We start from the raw sequence: 22,921 nt of genomic DNA on the forward strand, positions 1-22,921 counted from the left end.
TGCCCTTTGGCGGCATTTTGAAGGACAAACCCAAAAAAGTAACATAGAAATATTTTGAATATTTATGCGATCTACATGTATTATTATTAATTGTCGCCTTTAATTTCCCGTATATCTTATTCATCCGTTTTATCCGGTACTCTTCCGTTAGGTGTCCGTTTTATGCAGTACACGTCCGTTGGATGTACGTACGACATCCGTTCTGTCCGGTACGTTTCCGTTTCTCGTACGTTGCATATCCGGTGTGTGTCCGTTATGCATTCGTTACGCGTCCGTTTTATTTGGTCAGTACATCAACGGACTCCCAACGGATAACAATTTTGTCAACGGACAACTTTTATTTTCATCCGTTAGGCGTCCGTTCGTGCTATCCGGTAAGGTGTGACCGCTTAAGAAATCAAGTAAATAAACGTCATCTTCTAAAAGAATAAAATGTATGTAATTTGTCGTAGCAAAAGGATACTATAAATATAGTGCTTCTTTGTCCTGTAAAATAATCGGTGTGTTCCCATTTCGCCTTAACTGTGAATTCCAGGTAAAAAAGGTGAAAAAATACTAATTGTGTAAATTAAGTGAAATTTTTATAATCCGTTAATTGCTTTTACATAACTCAATACCATATATGTCAATCATATTAATATATAACACAAACAAAGAATAGTTGACCAATTGAACTTAATTTAAGTTCAAAATTGATTCTGGAATTACGTAGGTGAATACAGAAAGATCGCAAAGTCTAAAGATTGCTGTTTGGGATAAAATAATTGAAACAACATTGTATTCATAAGGTTTGTAAAAATTTTTTGTTTTAGTTTAACTAATTTTAATTTAATTAAATATGAATTTATGATCTGATTTAATAAACAAAGTAAGATATTTAAAACTTTTACGTATTTTTAGAATAGAGATTTTATATTTTTATGAATGTATTAAAAATCAAGTTTTCTATTAAATAAAAAAAGATCGCACATCCCACCTAAATGCTCATTGCTTTGGGAGAGATCCGTTTGCGCCACAACTTTTTTCTCCAATGCTACGTTTGCGCCACCCGTTTTAAAATAACATGGTATCATTTGCGCCAAAAATAAAACATACAATTGCGCCAATTAGAAGAAAAATGACTTCCCCTTCCTTAATTTATTCGGCAAATGTTTCCTTTTCTGAAACATACTTTATCACTGAACTAGTAACATATTTGTTATGGGGCCAGCTGAAGGACTCCTCCGGGTGCGGTAGTTTAAACATTGGAAAAAAAAGACAAACATTGAAGGATGAAATGCATAAAAACAGTTCATAATAAATCTGCTCCATTACTGGTGCGTCATGCGGTAGATAGAGTTTTAGTCCATACGGATGGTGGGAATAAAGCACTGTGTCATTGACATATTATGTGGCTAATATCTAATCAGCAAAAGCTTCTATTTTCTTCTCTTTTGGCATATATTGTCTTAAATATTCAGCAAAGCAATAAGTTTCCTTCTCTCTCTGTACATGGACTTTCTAATGCATTTCATGTATTTCTCCCCAGATGCTCATCTTCATCGTGAAATATCTCCAAACATATAATACTTTTTAAGAAAAAAATAAAAATTAAAATTAATCATTAATATTTATGATAGATATGTGTACAGTTATTTGGCGCAAATGAGTTCCGAATATTGGCGCAATTGATACATTTGGAAAACAATAATTGGCGCAAATGATACCCCTGAAAAACAGTAATTGGCACAAAAGGACTGCTGCCTTGCTCTTAGGAATACATCATTGAAACACCATTGTATCTTATTCACCAACCAACAAAAGGAACAAATGTCCGTGAACGATGAGTACATTTACAGATGGAAACACTCAGACATGAGTGAGCTAGAATTTCCTATACATATGGAAAAAGACAGAGTCACCAAAATGCACGAATATATCAGAAGTCTACAAGCAAAACATGTCTGACCTCCCTTTAAATGCAATAGAAGATACATAGAACTAATAATTAACGGTTAAGAGAGAAAGGGGAGACAACTTAACAGGAGACTTCCAGATGGCCATATTTCTATACCCAGTGAACCCCTGGGTTGATAAGAAATTTACTAATGAAACAAAACGATGCGTTTTCCAATATATGACAGTTCTTCCAATATTGTAGAAATTTGATACGGGGAATGTTTGAAAGAGACGACAGTCATACCAAAGTTCATATAACAGCCACCAATAGGTCTTCAACGCAACGAGAAATTCCACAACAGGAAGCGGGCTTCAACTGGCTTCTAAATAATAATAGAAAAAATAATAGTGTATACTATAATTCAGCCGACTGGGAGCCACACTATAAACTCCGAAACGTGCACATGAACCAAAAATAAAAAAAACATGACTTAAAAAGGTTAGAGGTTTCTTACTTGGGATGATCACAAAAATGCTGCAGTGCTAAACGTGTTTATTGAAATCTCAACCCTCACCCTAATACTTCTAGTCAATGTGGAATAACACAAACACATAGCAAATGCACAGTTTAGCTCAGTTCAAAAGAAGTCCGATTTCAATTTTAGAACAGGTAACAGAAGATTTCTGAAACTAAGCTAAATCTCAATGATCACTTTAATAAATTCCCAAAGATTAACTGTTAATGATAAGCCATGGCAGCCCAGATCTCAACTAAACTGATCGACATGTTGAATCTTCATTATATGAAAATTTACCAAAATCCCAGTCGTTAGGGGGTTAGTATCATGTCATTGTAAACCATCCGAGAAAAAACACAACCTGTATCAACATCTGATTCCAAGCATTAACTTCGTTTTATTAAATTTCGATAATAAAATACTAAATGTTTCAGATTATTAGAAGGTCTGAAATTTCGTTACTAATATCTTCATGGTCCATGAAAACGTTAGAATGTCCCACCATCACATTGTAGTGTCATTTACAGATAGTATACCATTACAGGAGCATTTTGTTTTTTTTTCCGACAGTAGTTTTGATTAATTCATGTAAGCAATTATTTCGAACTTAAACCGGAAGAGCGTATCTTTCTTCCGGTGATATTTTGATGAATAGATTTTTATACGACCGCAAAAATTGAAATTTTTTTGGTCGTATATTGGTATCACGTTGGCGTCGTCGTCGTCGTCGTCGTCGTCCGAATACTTTTAGTTTTCGCACTCTAACTTTAGTAAAAGTAAATAGAAATCTATGAAATTTTAACACAAGGTCTATGACCACAAAAGGAAGGTTGGGATTGATTTTGGAAGTTTTGGTCCCAACATTTTAGGAATTAGGGGCCAAAAAGGGCCCAAATAAGCATTTTCTTGGTTTTCGCACTATAACTTAAGTTTAAGTCAATAGAAATTTATGAAATTTTTACACAAGGTTTATGACCACAAAAGGAAGGTTTGGATTGATTTTGGGAGTTTTGGTTCCAACAGTTTAGGAATTAGGGGCCAAAAAAGGACCCAAATAAGCATTATTCTTGGTTTTCGCACAATAACTTTAGTATAAGTAAATAGAAATCAATGAAATTTAAACACAAGGTTTATGACTACAAAAAGAAGGTTGGGATTGATTTTGAGAGTTGAGGTTCAAACAGTTTAGGAATTAGGGGCCAAAAAGGGGCCCAAATAAGCATTAATCTTGGTTTTTGCACCATAACTTTAGTATAAGTAAATAGAAATCTATGAAATTTAAACACAAGGTTTATGACCATAAAAGGAAGGTTGGGTTTGATTTTGGGAGTTTTTGTCATAACAGTTTAGGAATAAGGGGCCCAAAGGGTCCAAAATTTAACTTTGTTTGATTTCATAAAAAATTGAATAATTGGGGTTCTTTGATATGCCGAATCTAACTGTGTATGTAGATTCTTCATTTTTGGTCCCGTTTTCAAATTGGTCTACATTAAGGTCCAAAGGGTCCAAAATGAAACTTAGTTTGATTTTAACAAAAATTGAATCCTTGGGGTTCTTTGATATGATGAATCTAAAAATGTACTTAGATTTTTTATTATTGGTCCAGTTTTCAAGTTTGTCCAAATTGGGGTTCAAGATTAATCTTTGTTTGATTTCATCAAAAATTGAATAATTGGGGTTCTTTGATATGCCAAATCTAACTGTGTATGTAGATTCTTAATTTTTGGTCCCGTTTTCAAATTAGTCTACATTAAAGTTCAAAGGGTCCAAAATTAAACTAAGTTTGATTTTAACAAAAAATGAATTATTGGGCTTTTTTGATATGCTGAATCTAAACATGTTCTTAGATTTTTGATTATGGGCCCAGTTTTCAAGTTGGTTCAAATCAGGATCCAAAATTATTATATTAAGTATTGTGCAATAGCAAGAAATTTTCAATTGCACAGTATTCAGCAATAGCAAGAAATCTTCAATTGCACAGTATTGTGCAATAGCAAGAAATTTTCAATTGCACAGTATTGCGCAATAGCAAGAAATCTTCAATTGCACAGTAGTGTGCAATAGCAAATATTTTCAATTGCACAGTATTGCGCAATAGCAAGAAATATCTAATTGCACAATATTGTGCAATAGCAAGAAATGTTCAATTGGAGTTATCTTTCTTTGTCCAGAATATTAGTTGAATCAACTTAAATCATTGTTTTATACAATATACAATGTATATTCACTTTTACTACCAACTGATAAATTTAAACAATCTTTACCATTCAGTGATAACAAGCACTTTATTTTACATTTTAATATTTTATGATGTATTTAAATGAGTAGTTATTGTTGCAAACTCCATTAGAAATTTGAATTAAGATCAGTTTTGGAAAAAGGGAAAGGGGGATGTGAAAAAAAAAAAATGGGGGGGGGGGGTTAAATTTTTCTCATTTCAGATTTCATAGATAAAAAGAAAATTTCTTCAAACATTTTTTTGAGAGGATTAATATTCAACAGCATAGTGAATTGCTCAAAGGCAAAAAAAAAATTTTAAATTCATTAGACCACATTCATTCTGTGTCAGAAACCTATGCTGTGTCAACTATTTAATAACAATCCAAATTTAGAGCTGAATCCAGCTTGAATGTTGTGTCCATACTTGCCCCAACCGTTCAGGGTTCAACCTCTGCGGTCATATAAAGCTGCGCCCTGTGGAGTATCTGGTATTACATGACAAGATTATGCCATTAAAACTGTCCAATATTCGATGAAATCTAAATAAAAAAAACCCACATCAACACAAAGCCATGAATTACATCTAAATTGTCTATTCACAAAGTTCTTTGCCACTCTACCCCTCAGATTTCTGAGAGTATATAGAGACGCTTATTTTCATTTGTACGTAGTGTAATTGTATATTTTTGTTTATTACATTCCAGATAAGAAGGATATCGGGGATAAGATTTGTATCCCCTCAACCTTTTTTTGTGGTACCATATAGATTGGACGTAAATTTTTTGATATGTTAAACTATATTGTTCCCATTTTTTTCAGATTGAAAATGAAAAGCTTTCATCAAGCCACTAAGTTACAATTGATATCAACATATGCATTCGTCTCTGTATATTGCTTGGAACTGTCACATATTATGGATGCATATAGAGCAAGATGTGGGAATACAGTTTGTGGACCACAAAAGTATGATTCCACTAACGAAAAGGTTCGAGAATATTGCCCAGAATGCATCTGTGACGATAATTGCATACTTTATAAGAATTGTTGCCCAGATCACTACTTTCGTTTTCCTCTATCGTGTATAGAAACAAGCCTCTTGGACTTTAACCCTGATTCTAATGAAAAGTCAATAGCAATGATTAGTCATTGTCCTGTTTCCTCGGACAATATCACAAAAACAAAATGCGAAATGTCAACTAGCCTTCTTCAAAAATTTCAGAACATTCCCGTTTATTCACGAACAAGCGGACTAACTTATAGAAATATTCATTGTTCAGTGTGCCACAATGAGTCAACCGGCGATATTCGTCATTGGAAAATAGAAATTGAGTGTGCAGAGTTTGCAGATTTTAATTTTCTGTCTTCTTATTCGGAAGTATTCGACTATGCCGAAGAGAAGAAATGTGACATATTCTATTCAAGCGAAGATATTTATGGACTGCATATTAACACATGCGCAGATAATTCTGATGGTATTATAAGTAAATGTAATGTTTCAGGAACATGGAAAAAATATGATGCTGATCTAGACTATGCATGTCAAATTTATGAAAATAGATTTAATTTTTTCAAAAATGTATTTTGCCAACTGTGTAATCCACCCAATGATTTAGCTACAGATGACGTCATCTCGAAATGTAATGCCACAGGATTATGGGAAGATTCCAATACTGATTTAGAAAAGGCATGCTTAAATAATATATACAGTCCTTTAACAGCACCGTTCAAAAATATTTACTGCTATTTATGCAATTCAAATGATAGAAATAAAACAACCAACATGCATTTTAAGGAACTAGTATACACTATTGAAGAAGAAATGAAAAATCAAACTGAATTCGTGCTTAAGTTGAAAAGTTTGGAATTAAACCTTGCATCGATTATCGAGAGTGGAACGAAGTACTTAAAAGATACCAACCCTGAAACTTTAGCAACGAAAAACCCCAACAGAATTCAAGAGAAAGACTTCTTCAATTTGAACAAAACAAGTATATTGCTACAATATTTTGCATTTTCTGGCTCTCCTGTGTTTTGTCACAATTATTCATTTTCATCGAGATTGTCCGATTGCAATTGCAACGATAGTTGCTTCTTTCAATCTGGATGTTGTATAGACAAGTACTTTCAAAACTCGACTACATGTACTGATCCACAGTATTCTGATCAGAAAAACAGATATTTAGTTTTTGATACATGTACTAAATCCACGAGCATGCAATTTGAAACTTTGTGTAGTATGAGTGATATTACAAAATTCTTTACTTTTCTACCAGTAGAAATTCAAATTGATAAAAGTTATACACATTTTAAAAACATATACTGTGCTTTGGGTAGTGACGGATTTAATCACTCTGATTTACTTATTACAAAATCTATGTCCATGTGGGACCTAAGTATTCGTTGTAATGTATATGTGCTGCCACTTTTCTTTTTGTCGTTCGAAGACTATTTCCGGTTTTTACAAGAAAACGGGTGTTCAGTAAAGTACAACCCATCCGAATATGTTATCTGCGAAGACCGAGAAGACAAATACTGCAATGTTTCCGGGAACTGGGTGCATGGCGACCAGGATATTAAGTTTGCTTGTGAGAATGTAAATATGCCTAGAAATTTGTACAAATCTAAAAATGTCTTTTGCGCAATGTGTAACCCGGAACAAAGTCATAAAGTAGAATATTCTGAATGTAACACGACAGGCCTTTGGGGAAAGTATGACAAAGATACAGAGGATAATTGTTTGAGTATGCCAAGCATTGAATACCTTGCACCATACAAAAACAAGTTTTGCGAAATATGTAATAAAGAACGAATATATGAAACTCGATCACAGAACAATGAATTTGATAGTATTGTCTACATAAAAGATTTTAAGCCGCCACCGACATTTAGAGTTATATTTGAATTTTCGAACTTCAAGCATTCATCAAAACATAAAAGACAGACACCCAGCTGTAATGCAAGTCAGATTTTATTTCTTGTAAGTAACGTTTTATCCTCATGTAACATGACTTAACTTGCATGTTCTAATTATAAAAGACGATATCTCATTCAGTGGGAAGCACACTGCCATATTTGCAACTTTTAAATATAAATACTGCAACTACACGGAAGGTTAGAATACTAGTCTAAGAAGTTGATAACAAATTCAATAGTGACTATCAAAAGGTCAGTAATCTACACCGAATTCCTGAAAACTACAGAGATACTAGTAAAACTTGGTACAGGCCCACTAGTTTATATCACTGTATACACAAAGGGGTGAGTATTTGATAGGGCGGAGGAGGGAGCGAAGGGGGATAGGGCAATTTTACTGATGGATCATATATCATTTTCAGCTTTTGCGAGTCTCGCTTATTTTTCACCTTTATTCACCTTTATGTTCTGCATTTTATTGGGCAATTTATTCATTTTTATTCTATTTTTAACAGGGGTGTTTTATTTTCATCTCAGAATATTCATTTGAAAATGGTGAAAATAATATAATATAAAATGTTTGTACCTTAACCATACCTTGATCATTTCAGAATGAGTGTCGTGATATACGTTGTTATCCTGGTAGAATGCATGTGGACACAGGATGTACCCCTCTATTCCAAGCAACAGCAGACCTTGGATACATCTTATATGCAGGATTAAAAACTAGTTTAGTTTCGGATGTTAACGATACGAAGCCATTCATAGAATCAGTCGGTCAATCTTTCAAGGATTTTTTAACGACTCGCTTGTCGCTGTGGTTTATTGACTTTGAAACTTCCATCCTATATTCCAACCTATACTGTCCAGATAGTAAACCTAACAAATTAGACAAAGGAATTGAGGTTTTGATCTCAACCTATCACAAGTTTTTTATTCGTGATTCTGTCAACCGTTCAATGACGGAGGAAACACTTCTTTCGTTGCTAGGATCAACCTTTAATGTTACATACGATGAATTCCAGCAGCCATTTTTAATTCATCGTGATGAAAACGCTTTCAATTTACCGACTCTTGTTTCAAGATTTCAATTTACTGACAAATGCTTTACGAAAGAAACATCTGAGTCATTACGAGGACGTTTATACGTTCATTCACACGTGACTCAACTTTTGATTTGTGAACAAATCGAGTTAAACTTTACAGAATTCAAAATCAACTTGAAAAACCTACAATTGACTGTACTTGCAAGTAAAGCTGTAATCGAACCAGACGAGTACATTCTGATATCACATAGACAAGCCAGAATATGCATAGATCGTCTGCAGACTTTAAATGCGAGTAGGAATACATCAAATTCTGGTGATGTATGGAATATAGTATCAATGGTTTTCACTTGTATATCGCTTCTATGTTTATTTTTAACTTTTTTAACTTACTGCATTTTTCCAAGTTTGAGAACACTTCCAGGAAAAAACAATATGTGTTTAGTGTTTTCAATTTTTAGTGCGCAATTATTATTTCAGTTTGTAGAATTTGGTACAACGTCCGACATTGGATGTAAAGTGATCGGTGTTTTGATACATTACTTTTGGTTGGTTACTTTCGGTTGTCTCAGTGTGTGTTCTTTCCATATGTATCGTGTGTTTACAAGCAGAACTGGTATCCGTATATCCGAAACATCTAGACTGGTTATTTACATTATATATTCGTATGGTACCCCGGCTGTAATTGTATCATTGAATATGATTATAACAAGAAGTTTATCAAGCGTTACGTCAATTGGATACGGAGGTCGAATATGTTTTCTGAACCAACCAATCGCATACGTTGTTACATTTGCAGTTCCCATAAGTCTCGTTTGTTGTACTAATATTTTTTTCTTCATTGCGACAACTTACAAGATAGCAAAAAGACCAAAATTAAAAAACGATTCTCAGATGAATCTTAATCAAATTCATTTTACGGTGTATGTTAAATTATTTTCTATAACTGGAATTACATGGATTTTCCAAATTATTGATTCCTTCATACCAGTTTCAGCCTTTTCGACGATTATTTCCATTTTAAACGCGTTACAAGGTGTGTTCATATTTATCTCGTATGTCTGTAACAAACGCGTGTTAAGTCTGTATAATAAAACTAGGATGTCTTTTAGTGGATACAGCAGTACACGAACGAATAGACATACAGCATCAACCGGACTAAGTGGCAGTGCACTATAACCACAAACTTGATGGCAGTTCCAGCTTCAATCAACAGACTACTCTTCACTAATTGGTGGAGAAATGGAAAATTTTCCAAACGGAAACGATCTTTGAACGGCGTTTGCTATTAACATAAGTTCAACGTAGCAGAATGTAATTATTTTTGGAAGAAATACTACAGTCCAATATGGTTGTTAACATCATCATTCCTTTGCTCTTCCTGAACATGTATGACATATTTGCCAGTGACGTTAATTAACAGTTAATCAATCAATCGTTCCTTTGTCTCTGCGGGATAATGGCTTTAATGGCAGTCATACATACTGGATCTATTTATTTATACTGTTGTTGATGTAAAATATCTTTTTACATTTTATGTACGTTTATTATTCTTTAGATATACAAGTACCGATATTATTGTATCATTCATGTTGTTATTTATAAAAGAAATAAATATTTGCCGTATTTAAAATATCTTATACGTAATTTAAGAACTTGTGTAACTAGGTTGCTGTCTCAATGAAGGAACCGTGAGTGAGCCTGATCATATATCAAACGCCCCTATATAAGGGCAACAGCTTATAACGACCAAATGCATAGTTTTTCCTGTTTACTTAAGACATTATGCATTTTATACTATGACAATCTCTCATTGCTATACTAAAAATATTCTTATCAATGCAAAAAAGCCAAACTCCAGATGAATATATTCAAGCGCTTGTAGTTGTTGATACCTCGAAGGCCATTTTTCAACTGACAAACCGACTTCCGGCGATCGATAAGGTGTAACACCACTAATTTGGGCCCGGCAAGAAAGTAGTACATATTTAACACAAAATAGTTCCTACACATGAGTGTAACTTTCAAAATATGTAGAATATTTAGGTATTTTTGGTATCAAATGAAAGCTGGAGGACTGGTGATCATTGTAGAACACTTTTTGACTTATAATTTTGAATATTAAAATAACTGCACCAAATTTTAAAAAGAGGGTCCATTTTGTCTGTTTGTCAGATCTGAAGTACCTGTTTTGGTACATCCGAAGTTCCGGGAACTAGTTCTTTCTTATATGCCATTAAAGGTATGCTGATTTTTTCAGTACAAGACACCATAAAGTGTTGCTTTGACATGCAATGATTGCCACTTTATTTGAACTTAAAACAAAAGAGGGGTGCCTGCTTTAAATGGAGGAATTTAACATAGAAAGCAATGGGGCCATGAATTAGTGGTGTACATCCATAATATAGTTTGAATATGAGAGCCGTGTGTAAAACGAAACACCTCCTCTGTGCATTTTGGTTATGATTTCAGGCAGTTCTGATCTTGACCTACTGATGAGTAGACATCTTCTTGTTTATACTTCTGGCTATATGACCTAGTATTGTAGCATTTGATTTACATTCTTAGACCAATTTTTGTGAAATATTTCAATTTATTCATTATATTAAGTAGTTTTGATCTAGTTCTTCCATTTGGTTAAATTAAAATTACTAAGCATACGCATCCATTATATATATTCATCTATCTAAATAAGGTCCATATGTCTTGTAATTTTCTGCATGCTTAAATTTCAGTATTTTTAGTAACTTTGACCTTGAAATTAGACGTAGTGAACTCAAATTTAAAAACAATTTTCCTCTCGCTTTATTCGACCATATATCTAAGTATAGGTATAATATGGTAAAGAAAATATGTCAATGCTGTTAAACATAGACATTCCCAACATATAGAGACATACTCAACTTTTGAAAACAGTCTTTAAGAATAAGTAACACAACGTTTACTCTGAAACACGGCAAACAAGTGGTTTGCTTTTTAAACAAACCGAAAAACAGGTCTGATAAAAAACCCCTACCTATTGCAATACTTTTATATAGACATTACAATACCACATTTCGGTTACATATTTTTTTCTATAACCATTGTCCTGAGAACGTTCACAGAGAACATGCATTATAATGTCAAAAACAGTATGATGAATGATGACATGTCCCAAGCAGAGACATATATACACATGTATATATGTATATATGTCTCTGTCCCAAGTTAGAAGACTGAAATTCAGATTTTTTCTTATGTTGCTGTGTTACATATTTGTTTTTCGTTCTTTTTTTGTACATTAAATAGGCCATTAGTTTTCTTGTTAGAACTGTTATAGATTTGTGATTTTGATGCGTTTTAAAGCTGACTTTACGATATTGTCTTTGCTCATTGTTGAAGGCCGTATGGTGACCAGTAGTTGTTATTTTTTTGTCATTTTTGGTCTTTTGTGAAGACTTGTGTCATTGGCAATCATACGTTATCTTCTCTTTTTATATGTTGGTCTTCTTCACCTTTAATGGAGAATAACAGGACTTACAATTACATGTAGAGTAATCATGAAGATTCAAGTTACTATCAGTTTTTTTTATCACTCTCTATGTTTTATTTATAAAATAGTAATGAATTAATTTGCTATACATAATTTCACTCATCTTTATATTTATGTAGGAATTGGAGAAAACGTTAGTAAGTCGGAAAACTTGCCTCTGACCATTCTGTCGATTTGAACAATAAATATGTTTAATAAACTAAACTGTTTCATAGACATTTTTCAAATTCAAATATTGATATGAAACATCTTTTTGGTTTAATCGGAACATTGTTAAAACATTATCATTGATGCATTTGATTAATTCATTTTCACAGACATCATGCTCCTCAATCAAGGAGTGACATTTATCAATGCGACTAACATCACAGTAAAGTAAATTATTATCAACCCAAATAGTATGTACCCTTAGAGAAATAATCAAAGTACTGAAGTACTGAACATCAGAGGACCTCAAGTTGTGTTGAATTATTGATAAATGACATGTGTTTATATTATACCTGCCGGACAGATATGTTCACCTTACAATATAGTACAAATAATATAATTTGCTATGCTATATCTGAGATACTGACTTGAACTAGGATACTTAACTTTGTGAATTATCAATGATTATGTGGTCAAATGAGAACTGTTAGATTTGCATTATGACCATATAGTTGCACACATACAAAAATAGTTAGCATATAACTTACAATAGAGAATTAACATAGCAAACAATTCTTCGAGTAGCTATATAGTCACTCACCAATGCTCACTGAACTATGATATTAAGGAGGTTCAAGACAATCATATTAAAACGGACAAATTGTAATATTGGAGCTAAAGATACCAGATGAACAGCAAACTCATAAACCGAAAATAAACTTACAATTCCATGACTAAAACTAAAAAAGACATGCAGACAAATAAAAGTACACTAAAAACAACAGGTGCTCTGGATGGGTAAGCAGATCCTGCTCTACAAATGACATTTATTAACAATGTTTGTTCATGTAGTATCCATGGCCAGGTCTTCTACTTTCTGGAACATTTAGCTTTTGGATCAATCACTAATGGGGTGGATGTTAACACAGCAATATTACTATCCCTTATTCTAGATTTTTGTTGCAGTCAACAAAAACTTTTTTAATGTTCATAAATAGCTTCACTGAGTTATCTTGGTTTTATTGCAACACAGTCAATCATTTATCCATTATATTTAAAAAAAAATTAGAATCTGCATCTATACATGTACATTGTAGGTTCTGTTTTCTAATTATTAAATGATTCATTGTAAATATTACAATATATAATATGATATGTACATGTAGATAGCCTTTCGCTAATGATGGTATTTTTGTTAATTGAATTTCACAACATCTGGATAGTTTTTCAACTGTTAGTCTTTTTTTACTTTGTTCTGGATTTAATACTTTGAATACCACTGGTTTAAGCAATGAGAAAATTTTGCACCACACATATAGAACACAACTACCATATGAATGTGTTGGTCCTTAGTAAGAAGCATGTAAAACAGGGCTTGTAATTTTTTGGTGTATATCTTGATTTTCCGTTTGTACATTGATGTGGCCATTAGTTTTCTTGTATGTATTGTTTAACATTTGTCATTTAAATTTCATGGCTATTTCTTACTGATGTATGTATAGATTTTTGATTGTAAAAGTGTTGTATGGTAAGCTTTATTTCTTTTTTGTCATTTTGTATAGGGCTGGTGTCTGATTACCAGATTACCAATCATACCACCCTTTTCATTTCTTTTTTTTATGCATTATGACAACAGTTTGGTGTTAATTTTCATTTATGTATGTACAGTAACTACTGTACATGTAACAATATAAAACAGTATATATACATGTATAATCTCATTCCATCATTAATATTGGTCATTGTTGGTATATATTTATCTTTAAGTTTAACAATGTACTGTGAAAGAGCTATCTTCTAACAGATACTTAGTATATAGTATGGTTATTAGTGTGAAACCACTGATTCAAAGGACAAGTTTCACTTCTTGTCCAAAATGGCCTAAAATATAAAGTTAAACATAAAGCTCCAAAAAGTTCACAATTTGGTTTCTCAAATGGGTCTATTTCTAAAGTCATAACGCTCAATAAATCAGTTCTTTTCATAAAGGTACATTTTATGTTCCAAATTTTGTCAAAATATGATGATTTTGGGCAATTTTCAGACCCGAAAGCTTTAAGCAATTAAGAATTAAGATTTAGCCACCACCTACCATCCAAAATGTTTTGTGACCAAAAGAATCCAAATCTGATATATATAATTCATCAATATAAAAACTTTTTGGATCTTGGATGGCAGCCAAGTTTAATTATTCCAACAACAATTAAAGTTTTACCATAGTTATCTGTGGTATAATTTCCCCAATTATTCAATAGTTTTGTTGTGTATGATTTACAAATATAAAAATAAAGATGGCAAGACCTGAAGAAGGCCGCCTGATTTTTTTAAGTGACATATGAACAACAGAGTCAGTGTGGGGCCACTAAGCTAAACTGCCCGCTTTGCACCAGCCAATATAAATGAATGCCTAGGGTGGGAATCGAACCCACATACACCAACTCTGTTGTCCCTATATTTTTAAATGAACAAAAAATTGTCAAAAACAAATTAAAAAAAATGTATAAATTGGTTAAAATTTAATTATCAATTTATACATGAATATATCTATAGGTTGATTTTCTGTGATTCAGATGTCTACTCAGATTGTAGTCTCATAGGCTCCAATGTACAGCTACATGAATAGACAGCTTAAAAGTGTTTAAAATTGCTAAGGCAGACTTTTGGGGGGAGGAAAGAACTGAAGGCTTGCCCTTTTCGAGGAGCTCCATGTATGGTAAATGCGTAGTCCTTTTTTTATATAGTTTTACCCAAAATGTTGACTTGCTAGACCCCTCCCCCTTTAAAACTCCTGGATTCTCATCCAATTTGATAGAAATCTAAACTGTTTTAAAACAAAGTTGTTTAAGTAATAACAATTATGTTTGGGAATTAAAAATAGAAAGGTTCCTTTAAATGTTGCTGAACATTTTGTTTGAATAATCTAGAATATACATGTACATGTGGTTTTAATCGTGGACATTTTAAATCCATGTTAACTTATGCATGACTTGGGCTTCTGGTACAAATTAAAACATGGAATTATTCATGCAAACTCACAGAAAGATTCTTGAGATTTAAATTTCCACAGAATAATAAATTAACAAAAACATTAAACAATTTAAACATTTAACATACTAAAATTTATGATAAAAGAGATAATTTTTCATTTCCTATCGTTAACTATCCATTTTTAAATGGTGACGTTCCCTTGTCACCATCTTACGGTGTTTATATACACTGTATCTCAACTTGTACGATTCTCTCATGTATGTAACAATGTTTTAGATTTTAACGAGAGAAATTTATGTATTACTGAAAAATTATTACACCAGGGTTTTCCATATCACAAACTAGTCACAACATTTACTAAATCTTATCAGCGGTATAAGGACATTATTCGTAAATATAGCTCAACATGCAGACTTGTTATACGTTCAGGTATTTCACATCCAATTTTTTATGGAAATATTCTTTATAAAGCACAAAGGTGTCAGTATTCACCTCAGAAACTAACAAAACCTTTGAATAGACTTATTAAGAGGGATTTAGTAACGATACTGTTGTCAGGTCATTAAAGATTGCATATTTTGGCGTTAATATAAATTCACTTATAGGGTCTTTGCATCGGAACTAAACACATTCATTTTAAAAACCGTTGTTGGCATGGCACTGGTTATGTTCTTCTCATATATGTTATGATGGTATGATACTAAACCCCTAATGGGAAGGATTGTGCTTGATATTCATATGATGAAATCATAATCTTTCAGTCAGTTTTATTGAAGTCTGGAGCTGGCATGTCAGTTAACTGCTAGTAGTCTGTTGTTATTTATGTATTATTGTCATTTTGTTTATTCTCTAGACTATGGTTACATGTACATCTTCTGACATCAGACTTCTCTTGAACTGAATTTTAATGTGCATATTGTTATGAGTTTACTTTTCTACATTGGTTAGAGGTATAGGGGAGGGTTGAGATCTCACAAACATGTTTAACCCTGCCACATTTTTGCGCCTGTCCCAAGTCGGGAGCCTCTGGCCTTTGTTAGTCTTGTATTATTTTAATTTTGGTTTCTTGTGTACAATTTGAAAATTAGTATGGCGTTCATTATTACTGAACTAGTATATATTTGTTTAGGGGCCAGCTGAAGGACGCCTCCGGATGCGGGAATTTCTCGCTATATTGAAGACCTTCTGCTGTTGTTTTTTTTTTCTTTAGTCAGGTTGTTGTCTCTGTGACACATTCCCCATTTTCATTCTCAATTTTAACATTTTGATAAAATAAAATAATACACTAACCCTTTGCAATGTTGCAGTTCAACTTTTAATCTAGCAGTCTTCACGACGAGTGGCAGCCCAGGCAGCCCAGGCTAGTAAAATTGCTCTCGGGCCTGTAAAAATCAGACCTACAGGCCAACAGAATCTAACTAAAAATTTTCAAAAATTGAGCTGCAGGCCTGTAGATTTAGCAGTTCAGCGTGAAGACTGATCTAGGGTTCTGGAAAACATTTAAAATATCTCTTGCAGTCATATGCAGGGTATAGGGCTCATAGGTTTGACTCAATAAAGATTTGCTAAGTTTACTGACATGTAGAATCCCAATATCGCTCTAATTAGTATAAATAGAGATGGACTATTTTTGAGTGTCAATTATGACTCTTGCTCTAAATATTACATAAAATACAATTATTTCAACCAATAATTATATATAAGAATTACTTACAAATTCATTAACAAAATCCGCTTTTTTTCTAGTCAAGGGACATAATTATTCAAATATATACTAATGCAAGTAACTAAGTCGGAGAAGGAGCGAAAATCCGAAACAGCACCTTAATTAAAAAACAGAAAATAGTTCCACGTGTGTGTCCAAGTGATCAATCGTTATTTACGAAGAAAAGAAATTTAACTTCAAAAATTGTTGAGATCTTTAAAAAAAAAAAAATTGATTCCATTAAAGAATACAAAGAAAGTAACCTTATCTTTAAGGGCCTTGCAGGTTCTTGTTACTCCTACCCAATCTGCTGGTATTTTCAAAATGGCTGCGGGGGACGCGGCCTGACAAATTATTTTAATATTGTGTCAGATTAAATATTCCTGATTTTGCTTCGTTAATATTATAGACAAATATGCTACAAACGGTTTAAAGATGTTACTCTATTTCAAATAATTGAAATATAATTACCTTTCTGTGTGTAATTGCGTGAATTGATTTTCTCTCGTTTATCTTCTCGCTCTTGCTCACTTGATGAATATGCATAGGTGGTATTCATCCGCGACAATAATATTTCGGTATATCATTGATATTGAAGATCGTTTGATTGATATACGAATATTTCTAACGACAAAACATTTTCATATTATTAATTTGCATTTAAAAAAATCTGAGTATCCATTGAAAACATGAATATAAAAGAAGAGACAAGGAATTTTATTCTGCACTATAATGTCCGCGGGTTCATAATGTCGGTTATTATCCCAACACTAATTATATATGCATCTCTTTTATCTTTGAAGATCTGTGAAAAGTAGGCGATGGCAATACACCCGAGGCCCCTCAGGGGCCTCTGATGTAAAAATCATACAAAGTACTTAGTAAAAGATTAAAATTGTGTGACATTTGACAAGTTTCTACAAACTACGCCATAACTGTAATCATTTCTCTACTTATGTTTCGGTCTCTGTTGACATGTATAATTATTATCAATAGTGAAATAAAATGTGTGTGTGTGACGGCCGACACAATACTTCCGATAAAATTCATATTAAACCACCATAAATATATAAAAAAAACATCACTGCATGCAACAACAACAAAAAACTAAACTAAACCAATTTCCTCGAGCAAACATTGAATGTATAAATGAATCAAGAATTGCGTTGCATGGTTGAGCCTGCACAGGAATTTTGATTATGTGATTATTGGTTGTTTATACAGTAATTATTTGATGTACATACGTAATATTTCATGATTTTTGGAATTATTTGAAAATCCAGGGCTGTATTTTTGATTTTTTGATTATCTTTCTTTTGAAAAAAAACTATTGTCAATTTCAATTCTTTATTACTTTAATCCCATTATGCTTATGAGTGCGATAGATACAAATACATTTTTTTTTTATAAAACAACATGACATAATACATCAGAGAAGCAAATGATTATCAAGTATATAGCACTAACAGTACGGTCCTATGATTATGTGCAATTAACAAGAATTTACACAAATTATGCAAATCTTTTTTCATTTTCAGTGCTGAGAAGTTGCACTTATTTGAACGACGATGGACGTCTATGATTATAAGATTTAATAAACTGTCTCCTTAAGTCTCTATGGCAATCATATTGTAAAACAAAATGGAATTAATCTTCAGTGGTTTTCAAAGTACAAAAAGTACACTTTCTATCTAACCTATGTAATCCATGATAAAGGCCTACTTCTACAAACAAATTTTGTGAAGACAATTAATATAAGCCGAGTCAAACACAATCTACAATTCATATGTTTAGTTAGCTAATTCTGTAAACAGACACACTGTAAATATACCTGACACCTGACGCGTCCGGACGCGTTCAAAATTTGTACACTGAATGTTCAATATTTTAACGTCATATGTTCATGCTTAGAGACGTGTTCAAAGTTTTAACGTTTGTGTTAACAATATTAACATGTCTGTTCAGACACAGTGAACACCGGTGTTCAAATTCTGATCTAAAAAAGAAGATAGTTGTTTGTCCGATTTTCTATCCTTCTAATTGGCAAATTTACAAAGAAATTCATTAAAAAATATGAATGTATACGCAGGATGATGATTTTGTGAATTTTTTAATAATAATTTAGTACTTGTGAAATATTAAACTTCCAAGCTGGCATATATATATAGTTTATGAACTTATTTGATTATTATTACTAGTTTTACTTATAAGTGACATAATCATGTAATTATGCATACCAATGAGGCCTGTTATGAAGATATCGTAATAAAAATATGTCGATGTTTTTCTTATTTCATGATCCGTTCAGTTTATTAACATTATCATCGTGTAATGTGTTTTCGTACTAATAACAATTTTCACTGCTTACGGTTTTTACTGTTGAGTTTTTATTTAGGTGTTTACTCAGATTTAAAAAGCATGTCCTGTAGATTGATTTTAGGTATCTAGTTTTTTTGTCAATGATTTCTACGATTTTTTACTGTTTCCGATTACTTTGCGATTTTTGTATGTCAAAAAAACGGCGTCATATGTTTTCGTATGAAATAAAAATTGGATCAGTACACGGACAGGAAATGACTACAAAATCCGGAAATAATTTTTTTCTAAAGTCGTGGTTCTGGTGATCGCTTGAATCATAAAAAAAGTTATTAAATACTTTTCAGTACTAAAAATTACTAGTAAATAGTGTAAGGTTGGTGTTTCGTGTGATGAAATTTTTAGATTTTGATTAATTTTCAGATTGGCACCTGAATTGTACAAAATACATTATTTTTTCTAGAATAAAATGCAGTTTTCAAAATTTATGATTAAATATAAAAAGTTAAGACTGTTTTCATCTTCATGTATCAAGGATGTATAAAAAAAATTGTCAATGAAATATTGAATAGTTGGATTTTGAACAACCATTTTATATAAGAACCCTGCTAATTTTAACTCGATGGTTTGTAATTAAAACGGCCAAAAAAACACATGACAGTCATATGTCTTGAAGATCCGGTGTCTGACTTGCAAAAAACATATCTGTACTTTATTTTAACCCTTCAGAATTTTTTTCCACAACTATTCTAGTGATGCGTATTTTTGACATTAAATAAAAATGGCTAAATAGGTCAGTTTTATTTAATTTGTTCTAACGTCTTTAAAAAGCGACGTTGAATATGTTTTAAATATATCAAGTTGTAGTGGTGTTGTTGTTCTAAATATAGAAACAGAAAAACATGCCACAATGTACGCGTATGCAGTCGAAACCGACGAAATGTGGTTGATACGAAAACATATGACATACGAAAACATATGACACGACGATACATATGTTCAATCAGTGTTCAAATCGTTCGAAATTTTGAACACCTCGCGTTAAAAAAAATAAACCAGGGTACCAAATACCGGAAACAGATATCGGCTGGTGATTTAGGCGGTTAAACGAAGAATGGATACACATAAGGAAGAGAGTTTTAGAAGGGACTTCTATCCCACATGAACAGGAAAGAAGTGAGTAACAAGTTAGGATAATCTCTATAGGTAGTTCGATGGCTTCCTTGTTATTTTCTCATGTCATATATATATATTTGTCAAATATTCATAACTGTTATATCCAAATTTTCAATATTAAAGAACAGGATTTAGATTAAAAGTAAATAACTGTCAGCTTTGTTCTGATGATTTCCTAAACTGATGAATAACCAGTCTGTGATCGTCTGTCTGTTATACGGAATAAATGATGATTTTTTTACATCCACGTATATTAGCTGCACACTAAGTGTTAAGAACTCTAACATCAAGTGTTCAAAAATGAAACACAAAGGCATTAAAAACTGAACACCACACATTCAATTGATGAACACTAAGTGTTAAGAACTCTAACATCAAGTGTTCAAAAATGAAACACAAAGGCATTAAAAACTGAACACCACACAATCAATTGATGAACACTAAGTGTTAAGAACTCTAACATCAAGTGTTCAAAAATGAAACACAAAGGCATTAAAAACTGAACACCACATATTCAATTGATGCACACTAAGTGTTAAGAACTCTAACGTCAAGTGTTCAAACGTGAAACACAAAGGCATTAAAAACTGAACACCACACATTCAAATAATGAACACTAGTGTAAACATTTGGAACACCATTTTTGACTTAGAAAATGCATTCGTTTTTTTTTATTTGCAGGAATCGTTAGACTGAAATGTTTGAATTAGGAACCAGTAGCCAATAATCCCACAAAGGTCATTTCTGCATGCTATAAAATGTTGGAAAAAAGAAAGATGTCAAAAAGGTATAACAATATATACATATATATATATTAGTTTATGTAAGTGTATCATTTCTATATCTGTATACCTTAGGTCAAGAAATCGACTTTTGTAATTTATAATGTCAAAACTTGCATTTCACTGCCATAGAATATCAATTTGTACTCTAGTATACATCGAAATTAAAGCATAACAACCATTGCATAATTTGATGCTTTATGAAATTTAAAAATCTCTTCCATTAATTTTAAATTTTATTTTGCAGGATATATAGGCTCATAGACATTACTTGTTGTGGAGGATTTTGACATTGGAAGTTGATAACAACACATAAAATGCCACCCAGTTGATAGCTTTAAGTGGACGCACTGAAAAGTGGAGCGTACATTGTATGTGATCGTACAAGAACTGTTGGAATTTGCAAACTTTTAAACTTTCATTGTGACAAATATCTATATCATAAACTATCTTCTTATCACATTGCTTTTTTGGTTAGGATACACATGATGTAGCAACTATCTTGTCATTTACATGTAGGGAAGATCATTATTTGTGATAGATTTCTATATTTAAGTCAGCCTAAAAACATTATGTATGTGATTTCACTGACTGTTACTTGTGATATCATAAGGTATTCTTGTGTACTTTTCTTACATATATGCTCATTTGATTATATAAAGAATTACTTGTTAAAATATGTTTTATTGTTGTATTTTGCCTGATTGAGTATAGTTTTTATAACAGTTTTATTTATATGGAAAATTATGTACGCTTAACAATAGAACATGTTCCACATTTGAACACCATCAATTTGAACACCTATGTCAACTGTTCTGAATGTAAACGTCTGGTGTTCTGAATCTTAACATTTTGGTTTTTAAACATGTTCAGTGTGTTCAAAAAGTGTTACATGGCTGTTGAACGCGTCGACGTATTAAGATTTTGAACATTCGGACACGTTAAATCGTTGAACACTAGTGTTAAGGTCTCTAACATCAAGTGTTCAAAAATGAAACACAAAGGCATTAAAAACTGAACACCACACATTCATTTGATGAACACTAGTGTAAACATTTGGAACACCATTACACGTTCAAAAAGTGTTACAAAAAAGCGTTCAAGCAGTGTTCTATTTATTAACACTTAGATTTACAGTGCATTATTGACAATATATTTATATAGATAACACTTAGATGAAATGTTAATTTGATCATTCAAATATCAAAAAGAAGATGTGGTATGATTGCCAATGAGACAACTATCCACAAAAGACCAAAATGACACATACATTAACAACTATATGTCACCGTACGGCCTTCAACAATGAGCAAAGCCCATACCGCATAGTCAGCTATAAAAGACCCCGATAAGACGATGTAAAACAATTCAAACGAGAAAACTAACGGCCTTATTTATGTAAAAAAGTTCAAAGGCTGTTTTGATTGACCAAATATCCTTGTTTTTACAAATGATAATAAATTTGTATCAATAATGAAATTGTCTTGGTTATACCAGATCTCATTTAAACCTATGTTAAATAATAATTGTTGTAGTTAATAAATCAAACTGCTTCTAATATCATAGAAATTATACAGTTGTTCCCTGTAGGGAAAACGGTAGTATTTAATTTTCCCAGCATTAGGTTGGCCTTTTGTATACCCAAGACAGGGCGTAGGAAGTCAACTTAAAAGCGCTGTGATTGGATGTAAGGGTACAAT

General features: G+C 32.3%; 1 protein-coding gene and 1 long non-coding RNA gene across 2 annotated transcripts in view; both read left to right on the top strand.

Moving 5' to 3' along the window:
* Positions 1–10,208, top strand: part of LOC139524259 (uncharacterized) — an 80,062-nt gene extending 69,854 nt beyond the window's left edge. The window contains exons 2-3 of the mRNA XM_071318986.1: positions 5,436–7,593; positions 8,141–10,208. Coding sequence (XP_071175087.1) covers positions 5,443–7,593; positions 8,141–9,754 — 3,765 coding nt within the window. The 5' untranslated portion in view covers positions 5,436–5,442 and the 3' untranslated portion in view covers positions 9,755–10,208. The remainder of the gene's footprint in view (positions 1–5,435; positions 7,594–8,140) is intronic.
* Positions 10,209–21,001: 10,793 nt separating this feature from the next.
* LOC139522485 (uncharacterized) lies at positions 21,002–21,898 on the top strand. Its single transcript, XR_011664443.1, has 2 exons — positions 21,002–21,226; positions 21,469–21,898. It is a non-coding gene; the product is annotated as an uncharacterized lncRNA (long non-coding RNA).
* Positions 21,899–22,921: the final 1,023 nt, after the last annotated feature.

Source organism: Mytilus edulis, chromosome 5 (assembly GCF_963676685.1).
Source record: "Mytilus edulis chromosome 5, xbMytEdul2.2, whole genome shotgun sequence".
Taxonomy (NCBI): domain Eukaryota; kingdom Metazoa; phylum Mollusca; class Bivalvia; order Mytilida; family Mytilidae; genus Mytilus; species Mytilus edulis.